Source organism: Somniosus microcephalus, chromosome 4 (assembly GCF_052327205.1).
Source record: "Somniosus microcephalus isolate GS21.2 chromosome 4, FLI_Smic_1.0, whole genome shotgun sequence".
In the NCBI taxonomy this organism is placed as follows: domain Eukaryota; kingdom Metazoa; phylum Chordata; class Chondrichthyes; order Squaliformes; family Somniosidae; genus Somniosus; species Somniosus microcephalus.
The window spans coordinates 265071978-265091523 of NC_140990.1; the positions used below are offsets into that span (position 1 = coordinate 265071978).

The 19546-nt window shown below is 43.9% G+C and overlaps 1 protein-coding gene across 2 annotated transcripts in view; it reads left to right on the forward strand.

Moving 5' to 3' along the window:
* The window catches only part of galnt5 (polypeptide N-acetylgalactosaminyltransferase 5), a 76549-nt gene that overhangs the window by 42836 nt on the left and 14167 nt on the right, over window positions 1-19546 (forward strand). For both annotated transcript variants that reach the window (XM_085986322.1, XM_085986323.1), the window contains exons 3-6: window positions 6538-6657; window positions 9133-9268; window positions 16191-16310; window positions 17747-17864. In XM_085986322.1, the coding sequence (XP_085842448.1) occupies window positions 6538-6657; window positions 9133-9268; window positions 16191-16310; window positions 17747-17864 (494 nt within the window). The remainder of the gene's footprint in view (window positions 1-6537; window positions 6658-9132; window positions 9269-16190; window positions 16311-17746; window positions 17865-19546) is intronic.

Genomic DNA, 19546 nt, shown 5'->3' on the forward strand with positions numbered 1-19546 from the left:
ATGCAGATGGGACAGCGGACTGCCACAGAATGAAGGTATCATGACTGCTGCCAAAATACCGGGCACTCATCTGCATGATTCGCTGACTATAGTCGCACACCAACTGGACAGTGAGGGAGTGGAATCCCTTTCGGTTGCGATACATCTTAGAGTTGGCATGCAGTGCCCGCAAAGCAACGTGCATGCAGCCAATGGCACTTTGCACATGGGGAAACCTGCAATCCTCGTAAAGCTGCTTGCTTGCTCCGCCTGTTGTTCTCTGGCCAGAGAGAAGGAAATGTATTCAGCTCTCTTCGAATACAGATCCTCAGTTACTTCCTTTATGCTGCAGGGACAACAAACTGGGAGATGTTGCAAATATCTCCTGCTCCAGCCTGGAAGGAGCCCAACGCATAAAAGTTCATGGCCACCGTGACCTCCACAGCCACTGGCAATGCGGTCCCCGGCCTGCTCTGAGGTTGCAGTTGTGGCTGCAGCAGGTGGCAGATTTTAGTGAGGATGTCCTTGGTGAAGCGTAGACGTCTGACACACTGTTCCTCACTGAGGTTCAGGTAGGAGTATTGCTCCCTGAACACCCTGGGTGGATATGGTCTCCTGCTGAGAGCCCTTCTCCCCCTCCTCCTCCTCCCTCTGCCAGCAGCTTGTCCTGCTCTGTGTCGCCTCTGCTCATTCTCCCTGTCATGCTGTAGGCCAAGTGGATTGCCTACTACTGCACCCATGTCTTGGGGCAAGTGGTCTGTGCAGAATCCTTGAATTCAGCACAAGTCCTTCAGCACCTGCCACACCACTATCTGTAAATTTCAGCAACTTAAATAACTGTACAAACCACCAAATACTTCTTAAAAACTCAGCAACAGCCAGTAGAAATCAATCAGCAACTAACCTGCAAGTTGGTGATGGTCCCTTTAAATAATGCTGGTGGGGCGGTCCTTCCTGCTGCTGAACGCTGATTGACATCACGATCTGCATACGTCCGGCACCTGCGCTAACGCCCTACCCAAGATGACATTCAGCGCGGCCCGCACCGGAAGTGTGTGCGGACGCCATATCGGAACCAAAACTGCACCCATAGCGCCCAAACACCGGGTGCTACGGAGCCAGGTGTCCATGGTAAAAAGGAGACAATCGGAGCCAGATAACAAACTAATGAGCATGGCGGTAGGTGGGTAGAGACTGAAGATGGGGAGAGAAAATGGTGTTAAAACAACATGAAATATGTTTGGTGGCATAATAACTAGCTGAAAGAATGGGTCATTACTCTTTCTGAATCTTGAGGAGGTAGAAATGGGTAATGTTGGGTTGGGAAACATTGAGATTTGAAGCAGTTAGAAGAGATTCTTCAGAAGTGACAAGATCAGTGATGGTCATGAAATGATGGTTTGATGTTTGGTTCAGGTTGCTATTTGGTCACAGCCAGCTAAGTCTTATGGGTACATAACAGTATTGACTGTTAGCAGGCTTGTTGATAATGTCAGGGTTGTATCTAAGCTAACAGAGAGCAACAGGTTCAGAAGGAGATAGATTGGACTAAATAAAGGAAACAGAGAAGCTCAGATGAACAATATTGTGGGCATTTCTCAAGAGGGGGTCCAAGAGGACAGGAGAAGGATTCAAAATTGTGAGGCTAAGCCTCCTGTAGAAAGAAGAAAGTTTAAAAAAGATAATAGAACAATAGAAACATAGCAGATAGGAGCAGGAGTAGGCCATTCGGCCCCTCAAGCCTGTTCCGCCATTCAATGAGATCATGGCTGATCATCCAAATTCAGTACCCTGTCCCTGCTTTCTCCCCATATCCCTTGATCCCTTTAGCCTTAAGAAATATATTTAACTCCTCCTTGAATATATTTAATGAATTGGCCTCAACTGCCTTGAGGTAGAGAATTCCACAGGTTTGCCACTCTCTGGGTGAAGAAATTCCTCCTCATCGCAGTCCTAAATGGCTTACCCCTTATCCTTAGACTGTGACCCCTGGTTCTGGACTCCCCCGCCATTGGGCACATCCTTCCTGCATCTCGTCTGTCTAGTCCTGTTAGAATTTTATAAGTTTCAATGAGATCCCCTCTCATTCTTTAAAACTCTAGCAAATATATGCCTAATCGACCCAATCTCTCCTCAGACGTCATTCCTGCCATCCCAGGTATCAGTCTGGTGAATCTTCGCTGCACTCTCTCCATGGCAAGAACATCCTTCCTCAGATAAGGCGAACAAAACTGCAGAAAATACTTAAGGTGTGGTCTCACCAAGGCCCTGTACAACTGCAGCAAGACATCCTTGTTCCTGTACTCAAATCCTCTCGCTAATAGTTCAACATCATGTCAAGTTTGGAATTCATTGAGGTGAGAGCTTAGGGGAATAAAGCTGAGGCTGTTGCTCGGCTACCCTGCTGCTCAGCACCCACTATTCTTCCTTGTAAGGAGACACCTTTCTGCACATGAGCACTAGAAATCTAACTTTGTTGAGGACAGATTGTTCTAAGACAGAAAGGAGAAGTTCGGAGAGTGCAATAAAAACAAAAAGCAGGCATCTGGGCAAGAGTAGAGCTAGAAGGGAAGATGGAGTCAGAAGAAAATGAAGTGGAAAAGGAAGCAGAATATTGGCTTACATCCAGGAATTTTTTGAATTTCTGGCCCATGCTACCTGAAAGAAAGGAAAAAAACTCAGTAAAGCGACAAAAGAGACTGTTATGGTTTGAGCTTTACAAATACCTTTTTCTTATCCAGATAGCTTGATCCCTATTTCCATAAGCAGATGACCTCTTTTGAACTGAAATCTGCATCTTTTACTCTCTGTTATGTCTCTACCTAACAATACCCTCACCCTGATGATGGTAAACTACTTACCGGAGAGTAAATAGGTTGTCAACTCTGGTGCCAGAATTTCTTGGGGGTTCTAGTTCACAAGAATCAGAAGTACATAATTTAATTCAAAACAAAAGGCACTTAAGCGGTTAGTTGGCTATGATCAGATCTATAAGGGTAGAAATTACTGTTGGTGATGTTATTGCATGACTATGCTATTACCAAGTTTCTCTCTCCACTATTTTAAAGGAGGCACAAACTCATTCTTCGATTCATCCATTTGAAATAAAATGGGCTAATGCCTCTATTATAGAGAGAGCAATTTGGTTCAAACTCGTTGAATTGCTGACAGTAATTTCAACTTTATAGTCTCAGGGCAGCCATTTCACTTCTCAACAGTGCTTGGAATGCATCTTAGATCTGCGTTACCACATTATCACTTATAGAAATCATGCATACATACAGATCTACAAACCTAATAGAACGACAATTCTATTTTTGTCACAGATGAAGAATGATATGAAACTGAGGTCCAAGGCAATTGCGACAGATTGAGTTAATCTGCTAAATAGAGAGGTCAACACAATGCACCTGATGGTGCAAAGGAGCAGATCAGTGGTCAGAGTAGTATTGAATAACATGAATATCACCCTTTCTACCACGTGCCACTTTTTAAATCATATTTTTATAATATATAAACAACTTGGGGTAGAGCCAGCCCTATTTGCCCAAAATCGGCCAAACCAGCGCAAAAAATCACCCTCCTTCCTACTGGAATGTTGCTGGTCTATGTAAATGCAGTGGAATCCCAGTGGAACCAAATTCCACTCCCCATCAGGCGATTCCAGCCAAGTTGCACCCTCGATTGATATTTTGGATTCAAAGTGTCTACCATAGGAGATTAAGAACTGGATTCTTCTCTTCAGGGCGGAATTCTGGTGAGACAGGACTTTTGTCCACTCCCTAACTCCACTCTAACCCCAACTCATTTTTGTGAGTCAAGGGTCATCCGATGTGCACATCAGACTCCCTGCAGGAGTCCTGCCACCAAGAGGAAGCCCACCAGTGCTCAACAACAAAATTTCATCAAGACTGTTATTGCAACACCAGAAGAGGCTGCCGGCCATTTAAAGGGGCGGAAGATTTAGAAATTAAAATTCTTGTAGGCCTCGGCAGAGACCAAGTAGGTAAGTGGGAGCCAGATTTGGGGGGCAAAGAGGCCACTACTTCCATTGGCAGATATAAGGGGCGTTTACACCATTGTTCAAGGTATACATCCCCCTTTCACATGGCAGCCCCGGGAAGCAGCAGCAACTGGGGTGAACATAAGAATTAGGAGCAGGAGTAGGCTATACGGCCCCTTGAGCCTGCGCCGCCATTCAATAAGATCATGGCTGATCTTCGATCTCAACACAACTTTCCTGCCTGATCTCCATATTCCTTGATTCCCCTAGAGTCAAAAAAATCTATCTACCTCAGCCTTGAATATATTCACTGATTGAGCATCCACAGCCCTTTGGGATAGAGAATTCCAAAGATTCAGAACCCTCTGAGTGAACAAATTCCTCCTCATTTCAGTCTTAAATGGCCGACCCCATAGTTCTAGACTCTCCAGCCGGGGGAAACAACCTCTCAGCATCTACCCTGTCAATCCACCTCAGAGTTTTATAGGTTTCAATTAGATCACCTCTCATTCTTCTCAACTCCAAAGAGTATAGGCCCAATCTACTCAATCTCTCCTCATAGGACAACCCTCTCATCCCAGGAATCAATCTAGTGATCTTTTGTTGCACTGCCTCTAAGGCAAGTATATCCTTCCTCAAGTAAGGAGACCAAAACTGCACAGTTCTCCAGGTGTGGTCTCCCCAAAACCCTGTACAATTGTAGCAAGACTTCCTTATTATTGTATTCCAACCCCCTTGCAATAAAGGCCAACATGCTATTTGCCTTCCTAATTGCTTGCTGTACCTGCATGCTATCTCTGTGTTTCCTGTACGAGGACACCTAAATCTCTCTGAACACCAACATTTAATAGTTTCTCACCATTTAAAAAAAAAAAAAAAAAAATCTGTTTTCCTATTCTTCCTGCCAAAGTGAATAACCTCACATTTCCCCACATTATACTCCATCTGCCACCTTATTGCCCACTCACTTAACCTGTCTATATCCCTTTGCAGGCTCTGTGTCCTCAGCTTACTTTCCCACCTAGCTCTATCATCAGCAAACTTGGATACCTTGCACTCAGTCCCTTCATCTAAGTCATTGGCCCGTATTTTCTGATTGCAGGCCTCCTGCGGGCGGAGGCCTGCGATCTGGAAAAATCTGCGCCCTTACCTGAGGGCTCCCGGGAGGCGCACAGTTCCGATGCTGGGTCTCTCCAAATCGCTACACTGCTCTATTGCCTTGACTTTTCTCTTTAGATTTCAAAATTTCTTCTCACCTGACCCCTCCCCCCTCCTTTTTTTTAGTTTAAAGCCCTATCTATAGCCCTAGTTACTCAATTCGCAGGACACTGGTCCCAGCCTGGTCTAAGTGGAGCCTGTCCCAGCGGAACAGCTCCCTCTTTCCTCAGTACTGGTGCCAGTGCCTCATGAATCAAAACCCCTTCCTCCCACACCATTCTTTGAGCCACGCATTTAACTCTCTGATCTGCTTGTCCCTATGCCAATTTGCGCGTGGCTCAGGCAACAATCGGTCCTGCATTTTAATTTGGGCCCTAACTCCTCAAACACTCTCAGCAGAACCTCCAGAATTCCTAGTTCTACCTGTGTCGTTGGTTCCTACATAGACCACGACAACTGGATCCTCCCTTCCCACTCCAAATTCTTCTCCAGCTGCAAGGAGATCTCCTTAACCCTGGCACTGGCCAGGCATCACAGCATTTGGAACTCCCGGTCGCGGCTGCAGAGAACAGTATCTATCCTCCTGACTATACCATCCCATACCACTACAATATTCTTTTTCACTTCCCCCCACTTGAATGGCCTCCTGTATCACGGTGCCGTGGTCAGTTTGCTCATCCACCCTGCAGACTTTGCCCTCATCCGCACAGGCAACATCAGGAAAATCCAGCAGGAACTGGAGTTCCTTCACCTCACCGCCATTTGAAGGGCAGCCGGCAGTGGGAAAGGAAAATCTCGGTTGGGGCTGGTGATGCAGCAGTAGGCTTCATTGACAGATTTTTCTCTGTCTTCCACCGCTATTTCATCTCATTTTAGGTAGGACCATGGAGGAGGAAGCAACACAAAAGTGTTTAGTGAAGGGGATATAAACCTATCACCTAATAAAACAAAACTGGATGCAAGGACTTCAATGAGCTGGTAAAACTATATACAAATATAATTGTAAAATTTAACAGATAGTCTGGACTAATTAGAGATAATGGAGTCAAATTATAAAAATAACTCTGGAGAATGCAATAAAAAGTTACTTGGAATATTACATTGATGAATGATATTCGAGGAAGACTCTAATCTCTTGTATTGACAGTTGATGAAAAGGAGGTGTGGCCATTTAATCACTTTTCTTCCTTAAATTAATGGTTTACATCACGAGGATGTGTATTTATAACTAAGTACTGCTTGCTTCTGAAATAAGAAAGAAAGTAAATCGAATTGGATTTTTTGGAATTCAGAGCTTCATTCCTTAAAGTGTCCAAATATGCAAAGATTACCCAATTATTTCTTGAAAGAAATCTATTTAACCAACACATTCTACTTTTCTCCTTATTGTTATATAGACTACCTGAAAGAGAATTTAGACAAATATATGTCGCAGTTCCCAAAAGTTCATGTTATTCACCTACAGGAGCGTCATGGTTTAATCCGAGCCAGACTTGTAGGTGCTGCTATTGCTACAGGTAAGGTGTGATGACTTTTCTCATTTGTTTCATTTTTATGATTTGTCTTGTGCATCATGAAACTATAGAGGTGAATTCCATTCTACAAATACAACAATGCATGGAATGATCAAAGGCAGTTTGGCCATCAATTTCCTTCATTGGCAAAGTACTATTTGTGGATTCTATCCAATTCATTAATCTCCTGAAGAAAGATGTACAAAGTTTATTTCTTCCATGTCCCCCTGCGTAAGTTGAATAAAACTGCAGAGTTACAACTTACTATATTCATCCCAACTTGGTAACTAAATCTGATCATGAGGTGGAACCGCCGAGAATGAGGCGGGCACAGTTTTGGGAGTAGGATGCCTGCTTACTCTCATCAGCCAGGCACTTGCCTATGAAATGGGAGAATATAGAGGGAAGAAAAAAAAATACATTTTATTTAAATGGTCAAAAATAGATTTTATCCAATATTGTAACAGAACTTGCACTGAGATTCGTTTCATTACAATTTAAATATACAATATAAACAGAAAATGCTAGAAATATACAGTAAGCCTGGCAGTTTCTGTAAAGTCAATAGATATATTAACACTGTGGGTAAAGCCTTTTGAAACATTAAACTATCAGTTGTTTTTTGAGCTGTTGATAGACCTATATATTTTCAGCAGTTTCTGTTTCTTTTTGTGAAATGATAGAGGCCAGGCAATACATTGGAGCTGCGCCCACTCCGCCGCCATTATTTCACCAGAAGTGCGGTGCAGACCTCGTTTATGTGCATATATAAGATACTACCGCCCCATCTCCAACTTCCCTTTTGTCTCAAGTCCTTGAACATGTTGTCGCCTCCCATCTTTCCCGCAACTCCATGTTTGAATCCCTCCAATCAGGTTTCCACCCCTGCCACAGTACCAAAACAGCTCTCATCAAAATCCTTTGTGACTGTGACAAAGGTAAACTATCCCTCCTCATCCTTCTTGACTTGTCTGCAGCCTTTGACACGGTTAACCACTCCATCCTTCTCCAACGCCTCTCCACCGTCATCCAGCTGGGTGGGACTGCACTCGTATGGTTCATTTCTTATCTATCTAATCGTAGCCAGAGAATCACCTGCAATGGCTTCTTTTCCTGCTCCCGCATTGTTCTCTCTGGTGTCCCCCAAGGATCTATCCTTGGCCCCCTTCTATTTCTCATCTACATGCTGCCCCTTGGCGACATCATCCGAAAACACAGCATCAGTTTCCACATGTACACTGACAACACCCAGCTCTACCTCACACCCACGTCTCTCGACCCCTCCACGGTCTCTAAATTGTCAGATTGCTTGTCCGACCTCTAGTTCTGGATGAGCAGAAATTTTCTCCAATTAAATATTGGGAAGACCGAAGCCATTGTTTTTGGTCTCTGCCACGAACTCCGTTCCCTAGCCACTGACTCCATCACTCTCCCTAACATCTGTCTGAGGCTGGACCACACTGTTTGCAACCTTGGTGTCATATTTGACCCTGAATTGAGCTTCCAACCACATATCCGTGGCATAACTAAGATCACCTATTTCCACCTCCGTAACATCACCTGTCTCCGCCCTTGCCTCAGCTCATCCGCTGCTGAAACCCTCATCCATGCCTTTGTTACCTCTAGACTTGACTATTCCATCGCACTCCTGGCTGGTCTCCCACATTATACCCAACGTAAACTTGAGGTCATCAAAAACTCAGCTGCCCGAGTCCTAACTCGCACCAAGTCCCATTCATCTATCACCCCTGTGCTCACTGACCTACATTAGCTCCCGGTTAAGCAACGCCTCGATTTCAAAATTCTCATCCTTGTTTTCAAATCTCTCCATGGCCTCACCCCTCCCTATCTCTGTAATCTCCTACAGCTCCACTACCCCCCGAGATAGCTGCACTCCTCTAATTCTGCCCTCTTGAGCATCCCTGATTATAATCGCTCAACCATTGGTGGCCGTGCCTTCTGTTGCCTAGGCCCTAAGCTCTGGAATTCCCTGCCTAAACCTCTCTGCCTCTCTATCTCTCTTTACTCATTTAAGACGCTCCTTAAAACCTACCTCTTTGACCAAGCTTTTGGTCACCTGCCCTAATCTCTCCTTATGTGGCTTGGTGTCAAATTTTTTGTCTTATAATACTCCTGTGAAGCGCCTTGAGACATTTTACTACATTAAAGGCGCTATTAAATACAAGTTGTTGTTGTTGTAAGATGGGGTTTCCACTGCACTTGTGGTGAAGTAATGTCGACAGAGTGAGGGCAGCTCTGAAGAATTTCCTGGCCGTGGTCTGTTTGAAGTTAGATGCTATTTACAGCACCAGTTTCAGATTACTCCTATTCACTGACAGATGTGCTGGGTACGTTTAAAACAAAATGTTTTTGAGCTGGTTGTTCTCAAATCATTTTTCTATTAGCAAGACTTGGAAACACTGAGTCCTGAAGCAATTTAATCAAGTGTTGAGCTATCACTTCCTTTTTCCTTTCTAGGTGATGTGCTGACATTTTTGGACTCCCATGTTGAATGCAATGTTGGCTGGCTGGAGCCACTCTTGGAAAGGATCTATTTAAAGCGAACAACAGTAGCTTGCCCTGTGATTGAAGTTATCAGTGATGAGGATATGAGGTACAACTATATAATCCTGTTTAGCACAGATCTGAATCATCACACAGCTACTTTGGCTTGGATTGGTGGCCTAACATTAGCAAAATTAACAGTAGAGTATTCCACTAGGAACTTCCTCAAGCATTCTCCCAATCGGCTGCTGTAACTTTGGCAGAATATCAGCTGAAACCCTGGATAGATGCATAAAAGGAGCTTCCAAATTTACGCGTGCCGATCGGAAAAGTCCACTGGTATATTCCCTGCATTCAATTTCTGTAACAAAGTACTTGTGTGTCTGAGCCTCATCCCTAATTTTTATACAACCTTAGCTTTGATCTTAGTGGGCATGGCTGTGATGCTCGATGGGACTTGAGATTAGAAATGGGTGTACATTAATATTTTTAATGACACTCACCATTTTGTTAGAGCTTTTTGCATCAGACTAAGCACCATATGCTTTTTGATAGTATTTGTATTTTTTTCAAAGCAAGCAAATACTAAAGTACATTATAACATAAGAAAAAATAGCTTCAACAACAACAACTTGTATTTATATAGCACATTTAACGTAGTAAAATGTCCCAAGGTGCTTCACAGGAGCGTTATCAAACAAAATTTGACACCGAGCCACATAAGGAGATATTAGGACAGTGAAAGAGAGGTGTTTTGGGGAGCATCTTAAAGGAGGAGAGGTGGAGACTGTTAGGGCGGGAATTCCAAAGCTTAGGGCCCAGGCAGCTGAGGGTACGGCTGGCAATGGTAGAGCGATTAATATCAGGGATGCGCAAGAGGCCAGAACTGGAGGAGCGCAGAGACCTCGGAAGGTTGTAGGGCTGGAGGAGGTTATAGAGATAGGGAGGGGCGAGACTTTGGAGGGATTTGTAAACAAGGATGAGAAGTTTAAAATTGAAGTGTTGCTGGACCAGGAGCCAGTGTAGGGCAGCGAGAACCGGGGTGATGGGTGAACGGGACTTGGTGCAAGTTAGGACACGGGCAGCAGAGATTTGGATGAGTTCATGTTTATAGAGGGTGGAAGCTGAGAGGCTGGCCAGGAGAGCATTGGAATAGTTAAGTCTAGAGGTAACAAAGGCATGGATGAAGGTTCCAGCAGCAGATGAGCTGAGGCAGGGGCAAAGTCGGGTGATGTTACGGAGGTGGAAGTAGGCGGTCTTAGTGATGGAGCGGATATGTGGTCAGAAACTCATCTCGGGGTCAGATTTGACAGTCAGGTTGTGCACAGTCTGGTTCAGCCTCAGACAGTGACCAGGGAGAGGGATGGAGTCGATGGCTAGCGAACGGAGTTTGTGGCGGGGACCGAAGACAATGGCTTCGGTCTTCCCAATATTTAGTTGGAGGAAGTTTCTGCTCATCCAGGACTGGATGTCGGACAAGCAGCGTGACAAATCATCGACAGTGGAGGGGTTGAGAGCAGAGTGGTGGTGGTGAGGCAGAGCATCATTATGAATCAGAAGGAATGTGCCCACCACTTTAATGGTATTCTAGTGATTCAATTATTATATATATATAATAGCCCTATATAATCTGGGAGCTGTGGTGGGCAACAGGTGCAGAAGGTGGTAATAAATAAAAAACTTTATTCAATGACAATGAATAAAGGAGTTCCAAAGGATTCCTGTTTCATTCATCTGCTGTTTATATTATTCACAAATGATTTGAAGGAAAACATGCAAAGTTATATTGATATTGTAAAGTGTGCAGATTGAAAAGGTATTTGATCATTACTGAGAAAAGAATATGAAGAAGTGGCATGAAAATGGGACTGTAAAATCAGTCCCTGAGAGGGATTTAAATTCAGCACAGCAAGAAGGGACAAATGTCCTGTTAAAACTTCTATACCAGGCTTTGTGGCCACGTGAAACAGATGGGGCTGATTTTCTAGCCTTTTGCTAAAGAATTGAAATACAGTGAACTTTGCACTCACCAAAGTCTCTCTGAGCTGATCTCGCAGATTTCACATGGTCAGCCTCATTAATTATGAAAATTGAGCCTGCTACCTGCTGGTGGGTGCTAAATGTCAGTAGGGCCAGACAGTAAAACACACCAGCAGCTATCTAAAACCTGCAGCTGCTACTTAAATGGGCATCTTAATTCTTAAACATATCTGGCATATAACTCATTTAGCAATCCATTGCTAGATCTGGCTGGACCACATCCAGCACTGTTGGATCTTGCTCTTCTCTCCTCTGCCAAAACTGCTCACTACTATAGAATCATTCGGGAATGCAAAGCTAACCCCTAGTTTCTTTTCTCCACTATAAATTGTTACCTTGAACCCCTCTCCCCTGCCCCCTCTACCCTCACCTCCAACAACAAGTATGAGGAGCACATAGACTTCTTTGTCACTAAGATTGAGACCATCCATTCAGCTGTCTCTGCCATATTCCCCCTTCCCCCTTGCCCACCAAGCCAGAACTTCTCCAAGGCTTCCCTTTTCTCTAGCTCTGAACTGACATCTTTCTCTGGCTTCTATCCTATCTCCCGTCATACCCTATCCAGGTTCATTTTATCCATGAGATGCACCACCTGCTCTCTTGACCCTATTCCCACTAAACTGCGTACCAGCCAATTTCCCATCTTAGCCCTCATGAGAGCTGACATTATAAATGATTCCCTCTCCTCGGGTACTGTCCCAATCCTTTTGAAAACCACCCTCGATGCTTCTGTCCTTGCAAACTACCACCCCATTTCCAACCTCCATTTCGTCTCCAAAATCCTTGAACGCGTTGTCTCCTCCCAAATCCATGCCGATCTTTCCCGTAACTCCATGTTTGAATCTCTCCAATCAGGTTTCCGCCCCGCCCCACCCCAGCACTAAAACAGCCCTAATCAAAGTCACAAATGGCATCCTCTGTGACTGACTGGTGCACTATCCATCCTTGCCATTCTTGACCTCTCTGCAGCCTTTGATACAATTGACCACACCATCCTCCTCCCAACACCTCTGTTGTCCAGCTCAGTGAGACTCCTCTAGCTTGGTTCCACTCCTACCTATCCAAATGTAGCTAGACCATTTCCAGAAATAGCTTCTCCTCCCATCCACTCACCATTCCCTTTTGAGTCTCCCAAAGATCTATCCTTGTCCACTCCTATTGCACATCTACATGCTGCCCCTAAGCAACATAAACTGATGACACAACATCAGGTTCCACATGTACGCTGACAATACCCAGCTCTACCTCTGCACCACCTTTCCTGACTCCGCCATTGTCTCTGTTTTCAGCCTGCTTGCCTGACATCCAGATCTGTCACAATTTCCTCCAGTTAAACATTGGGATTACTGAAGCCATTGTCTTCACCACCCCACCACCACAAATTATTTTCTCTCGCTACTGATTCCATCCCCTTCCCTGGCCACTATCTCCGGTTGAAGCCGTCTGTTTGCAACCTCTGTGACCTATTTGACCCTAAGCTGAGCTTCGGACCCCATATCCTCTCCATCACGAAGACAGCCTACTTCCACATAGTCATAACGGCACAGAAGGAAGCCATTCGGCCCATCGAGTCTGTGCTGGCTCTCTGTGGAGCAATCCAGTCAGTCCCATTCCCCTGCTCTATCACCGTAACCCTGCAAGTTTATTTCCCTCACGTGCCTATCCAGTCTCCCCTTGAAAACATGGAGTGTCTCCGTTTCCACCACTTCCGTTAGCAGCGAATTCCAGGTCATCACCACTCGCTGCGTTAAAAAGTTTTTCCTCACAACCCCCCTGTATTTCTTGCCCAAAACCTTAAATAGAGTCATACAGCACAGAAAGAGGCCCTTCGGCCCATCGTGTCTGCACTGGCCATCAAGCCCTGTCTATTCAAATCCCATTTTCCAGCACTTGGTCCGTAGCCTTGTATGCTATGGTGTTTCAAGTGCTCATCTAAATGATTCTTGAATGTTGTGAGGGTTCCTGCCTCTACCACCCTTTCAGGCAGTGAGTTACAAATTCCAACCACCCTCTGGGTGAAAAAGTTTTCCCTCAAATCCCCATTAAACCTCTTGCTCCTTATCTTGAAACTATGCCCCCTGGTTATTGACCCCTCTACTAAGGGGGAAAGTTCCTTTCTATCTACCCTATCTATGCCACTCATAATTTTGTACACCTCAATCAGGTCCCCCCTCAGCCTTCTCTGCTCTAAGGAAAACAACCCCAGTCTGTCCAATCTCTCTTCATAGCTGAAGCGCTCCAGCCCAGGTAACACCCTGGTGAATCTCCTCTGCACCCTCTCCAATGCAATCACATCCTTCCTATAGTGTGGTGACCAGAACTGCACACAGTATTCCAGCTGTGGCTTAACTAGCGTTTTGTACAGCTCCATCATAACCTCCCTGCTCTTATATGCTATGCCTCAGCTAATGAAGGCAAGTATGCCATATGCCTTATCTACCTGTCCTGCTGCCTTCAGGGATCTATGTACATGCACACCAAGGTCCCTCTGATCCTCTATCCTTCCTAGTGTCCTACCATTCATTGTGTATTCCCTTGCCTTGTTAGTCCTCCCAAAATGCATCACCTCACACTTTTCAAGGTTAAATTCCATTTGCCACTGTTCTGCCTATCTAACCAACCCATCTATATCGTCCTGTAGCCTGAGGCTTCCCTCCTCGCTATTTACCACTCCACCAATTTTCGTGTCATCTGCGAACTTACTGATCATACCTCCTACATTCATATCTAAATCACTACAAACAGCAAACAGTGTCCCCTAGTCCTTGTACCTAGTGGGAACAGCCTTTCCCCGTCGAGCCTGTCCAAACCCGTCATAATCTTGTACACCTCTATCAAATCACCCCTCAACCTCCTTTGCTCTAATGAAAACAAATCCAACTTCTCCATCTGTCCTTGTAGCTAAGATCCCCCATCCCCGGAACCATTCTGGTAAATCTCCTCTGCACCCTCTCAAGGGCCTTCCCATCCTTCCTAAAGTGTGGTGACCAGACCTGGAGGCAATACTCCAATTGTGGCCTATCCAGCGCTTTATAAAGGTTCAAACCTGCATAATATTGACCATCTATGCCCCTGCCTCAGCCCCTCTGCTACCAAAACCCTATCCATGCTTTTGTCACCTCTAGACTCGACTATTCCAATGCTCTCCCGGCTGGGTTTCAGCTCATCCAAAACTCTGCTTCCCGTATCATATCCTGCACCAAGTCCCACTCACCCCTGTCATTTTTTCCATAGTCTCTCTGTGACATTGGTACATTATTTTATCTTAAAGGTGCTTTACAAGTGCAAGTTGTTGGAAATGATGTTCAAGAACAGTAAGAACCAATGTTTCTTACTATCATTAGAGTAACTTCATTTTCTAATGCTGCTTTCGAGGTGCTTGTGCAAAAGGTGCAGTACAGGAGAGTTGCTCTGTTTGGGAGCTGCTTCCAGTCTGCTTGGCATAAGGTGATGGACAGAGTTAGTACTGTGTCCAACAGCCATGGGAGCTGATGAGAAAGAGTTTGACTGCCTGAGGAAGTCAGCCAAGTTAAGACTAGTCTGTATTACATTACATCAAATAGATGGGTAGCTTGTGCATCCCACAGTAAATGTCTTCATATCCTGTTAAACCTCAACTGAGATTGCATGCTAAGCCCTCACAAAATAGCTGTTTCTTAGCTTCACATACATACCCGTACGACAGTAATACTGCACTTCAAACTTGGAACTGTTGGTGCATCACCATTTGGAAAGATGGTCCCACAAACCAACTTTTCAACACAATCAGGCTGCATGATGCATCTTCATTTACTCACACGCAAGTTACGATGCAAGGTGGACACATGAATCTCATTCTTTATGTACCCTTTAAAAACTGCCAACATCTCAATAGTACGGGATTAAAAGACAGCTTTTCCCACAGAGGAGTGGAAGGAACTCTGAGCAAAAACAGTTGTCATAAGAGTACTGATCTAGCAATGTCAACAAAATCAGGCCTGCTTCTGCCCCTGGCATGGTAAATCCTGCAGCAGTAGTGAGGACAACTTGCTTCGTCAAATCTTGCAAGACTAGCTCCTTCTTCTAATTTTAGTAGGCTCCTTGTGCATGATAAGTGGGCAGTGGCAGTGAGGTTTGGAAATCTGGTGAGGCAGTGGCTCTTAAACAGTAGCTGCTTAGCATTAAAGAGCTGTGCTTTTTTTGCTGCAAGAACAAGCACTTTTTTGGTAAGGACATTGGCAGTAAGGAGGAATATGGGGGAAACTTCCTTTTCTGATATCTTTGAGGTCCTACTGTTGGAGGTGCAACAAAGGAGCGAAATGCCACCCCACCCTACAGTCAAAACAAATGCTTGGATAGGGGTTGCCAAGAGAATGAAAGGAGTCTCTCGTGTCTGAAGGAACTGGGAACAAATGAAGAAGTTTCCTGGTATGCAGAGGAGTGCATAAAATGTTGTGGGATGTGCTCTGAACTCTCACTGCCACCAGAAATCAGATGCATGTTACATTGGAATAAACTCCCACAAGGAGGGATCTGGACTGGCCACAGGATTAGCAACTCCAGATGCATTGGCACAAATCCAGTACAACTCACTGTGGAATTTTAGAGCCACTAAGTTCAGCCATTATTCAATTGTTTCCTGCATGTGAACAGTGCTCCCACAAACCACGTCATTATCAAAGTGCTAACCTTCTCAGTAGATTAGAATGATTCCAAGCACCAGTTATAAGCATGTAAGACTGCAATTTTTGCTATGAGCCACACTCGTGAAAGTAACATTCTGCTCCTGCTATTGTGCTATGTGTAGAATCATTGTAGAAGATTCAGAACTTGATGTGTATGAAAGTGTATGTTTCAGTTTTCTAAAACAATTTTTCTGCACCTATGGTAGTTGGTTATTTTGCTTATTTTACTTTTAATGGAATAGTCTGTGCTTTTTGTTTCTAGGAATGTCTTCACTAGGCTGCACCAGTAATACATGTTAATGTCCAAAATTTGTGTTTCTAATTTAGTTATGTAGGAGTGAGCAGTTTTCTACGAGGTGTATTTACCTGGCCCATGAATTTTGGGTGGAAGATAATACCTGATGAAATAATCAAAAAATACAATCTAAAAGAAATGGACCCAATAAGGTAAGTCCGCTTACTAATAATAATTGTTAATAAATCTATCTTTGCAATGCCTCATGGAGCATTTATGAAATGGTCATGTCCAAATTTCTTATTTGAGCTATTTGTTAAAGCCAGAGTGAAAAAAGGATGAAAATCTACTTTCCTGATTATTGCCCATTATAACTCGATGGGCAGGATTTTTATTGGGCCGTGGAGGCGTGTGGGGAGTTAAAATCTCGAAATCGGGGGGCACGAACCCATTCCGCCCCAACCCGCCTCCATGCCAGTTTCAAAGGAGGCGAATACCCGACCTGTGCTGGGAGCTGCCTCCCCGAGGCGGGAAGGGGATTAGTGCCAATTAACTGCCAGTTAACAGGCAGTTTTTAGCCTAATCCCTATATTTATTCCTGAAGTGTGGGATTCCCGACAGCTCCAAACCACGCCAAGTTAGCGAGGTGGGCCGTCGGGCTGAAGGACTTGGAGGGTTCGAGATGTCCGGTGTTCAGGTGAGTGATGGGCGCATGAGGGAAGAGGGAAGTGTGTTTGGTGTGTGTAAAGTGTTTAAAGAAGTTTTACTGACCTTTACAGCCTTCCTTCCTTCAGGCCTCGGGAATCCCTCATCTCACCGGCACATAAAGCAGAATGGCCGCGAGCTGTCAAAAGTTGTAGCATTCAGCTTTCTGTTCTGGAGAGAGCTCTAAATCAGCCTGAGAGGAAGGAATTAACTTAGTGTACAGATTGTCAGTGTTTGACAGCTTCAAAGAGCTGCCAAACGCTGATATTTCATCTGTCAAAAGCTCTTGACAGATGAAATGTCAATCTATGACATCACCTGTTGCCGGGTGGCCCTTAATTGGCCTGCTGAGCCCGCTGGGTGGGCTCAACAAGGTCAATCAAGTGAAAATTGCGTGGGTTGGCCACAGTTCGATGAAGGCGGGACTACAACCCCAAAAGTTGTAGTCCCGCCTCCTACATGCCTCCAGAATCAAAATCCAGCCCGATGAATCCGATAAATCCCACTTGCTAACTATCCTAGGTGAGTTATTGTCCAGCTTTGCTTAGCTGAGTAGTAGGTCACAGCTTGGCAGAACATCAGTGTGTTTATCCCTCCAATGCAAGTCTGGCATTGTTTCTTGCTCTGTTCTTCTAGCAGCCTGTTGTATCTGTTCCCTACCCCACTGATCAGTTTCTCATCTAGTTCAATGTTTTTCTATGACAGGATTAATTTCCTCTAGTTAAATGTAAACCAACAGTTTGCAATGACTGGAAAGGTCCCAGGGAACGAGTAATATTGGTACCATTCTCTAGTACTGGTTTCATGCTTCATCTATGTATTCTGCAAGTGAAGCTATGGCTGCTTTGCGAATGCAGCATTTTCTAATTTTTGTATTGTCCAAAAAAAAAAGCCAATGAAATATGTAACATTAGTTAAACCCTTTATAACTTTTTTCTTTTAGGTGTCCAATAATGGCAGGAGGATTATTTTCAATTGACAAGAAATATTTTTATGAACTGGGTACTTATGATGCAGGCTTGGAAGTCTGGGGTGGAGAAAACATGGAGCTATCCTTTAAGGTACCTTCGCAGGCCTTTCATCAGGAGCCAGAAATATGATATACTATTAAACTTTAAAACTTTTATATAGAGTGAAAAGTACTTTTCTAACATTTCCGGAGAACTCTGGCTTTTACTCAACAGGAACATGAGCTGAAGTAAACATTAATTTCCACGTTTAGAATACCATACTTTGGATACATCTGAATATTTAAATTTAGAGCAATTCAAGCATTTTAGATTCAGAAAATCATTGGGTGGTCATCCCCAGTGGTTTCTCCTAATGTAGCAGATTTTTTAGACAATAATGTTCCAAAATATTAGTTTAAGAGTAAGCTGGTAATAATGATTATTGTCCTTACATTAAAATGATCTAGTACTGGCCAAAAAAAACTAGATAATTGCAATGATATTTTCATTAAATAAAAATAGTTAAAAGGCCTAGCTAGTCAGTTTAACTGATGTTGGGATGCCTGGAAAAGCACAGCTCGATAACAGGCAGCCTGTGTGAATTCAGGAAGGGAAAATTATGCTTTAAGAAGCTTAATAGAGCTGTTCCAAAAATATTACAGCCATGGTAGATCAGGAATTGCAGTGGTTGTTACATATTTACATTGTTAAAAATCCATTGACGAGGCCCCATGTCAGACATTGTTACCATTTGCGCTTTTTAAGATATATTTTTAATGGTTTTGCAGATTTTCCCATAAGTGCATCTCACCTCACAATCCAGAAACTGTGCCTTTATGTAGTCTGTCTTTGCACACCGATATGACTGAGGTCTAACAAATATCCCAATTGCAGTAATCTGCATACTCAAGTTTACATAGACTCATTCTACATTTTCAATCAATTCTGTGCAGTGGAATACCAAACACAGATCCAACTTTTTATACGCTTAGTCAACTAACATATTTACTCATTTTTTAAAGTAGCACAAAAAATAGGGCTAGGGCAATAAATAAGTACAATAATCTATCCTAAACTGTCCTTTATAAATGTCCACTGAATCTTCTGATGAAGTAGTGAAAATATACACTTTCACTGGTGTTCGTCGTAGCTCAGTGGTAGTACTCTAATCACTGAGTCAAAAGGTGTGGGTCAAGTCCAACACCAGAGACTTGAGCACATCATCTAGGCTGTTCTTCCAATGTAATACTGAGGAAATGCTGTAGTCTTTCAGACAAAATGTTAAACCAGGACCCCGTCTGCAATAACAATGGAGGCAGCCATATTCCAGACCTTGATTAGATCCCGGTAGAAGACAGGCTGGACAGGTAGATAAGGTGGTTAAAAAGGCATACGGGATACTTTCCTTTATTAGCCGAGGCATAGAATACAAGAGCAGGCGAGATTATGCTAGAACTGTATAAAAGACGAGTTCGGCCACAGCTAGAGTACTGCGTAGAGTTCTGGTCACCACATTACAGGAAAGATGTGATTGCACTAGAGGGTACAAAGGAGCTTTACAAGGATGTTGCCAGAACTGGAGAATTTTAACTATGAGGATAGGTTGGGGTTGTTTTCTTTGGAAAAGAGGAGACTGAGGGGAGATTTAATTGAGGTGTATAAAATTTTGAGGGGCCTAGATGGAGTGGATAGGAAGGACCTATTTCCCATAGAGAGGTCAATAGCCAGGAGGCATAGGTTTAAAGTAATTGGTAGAATGATTAGAGGAGAATTGAGAATTTTTTCACCCAGAG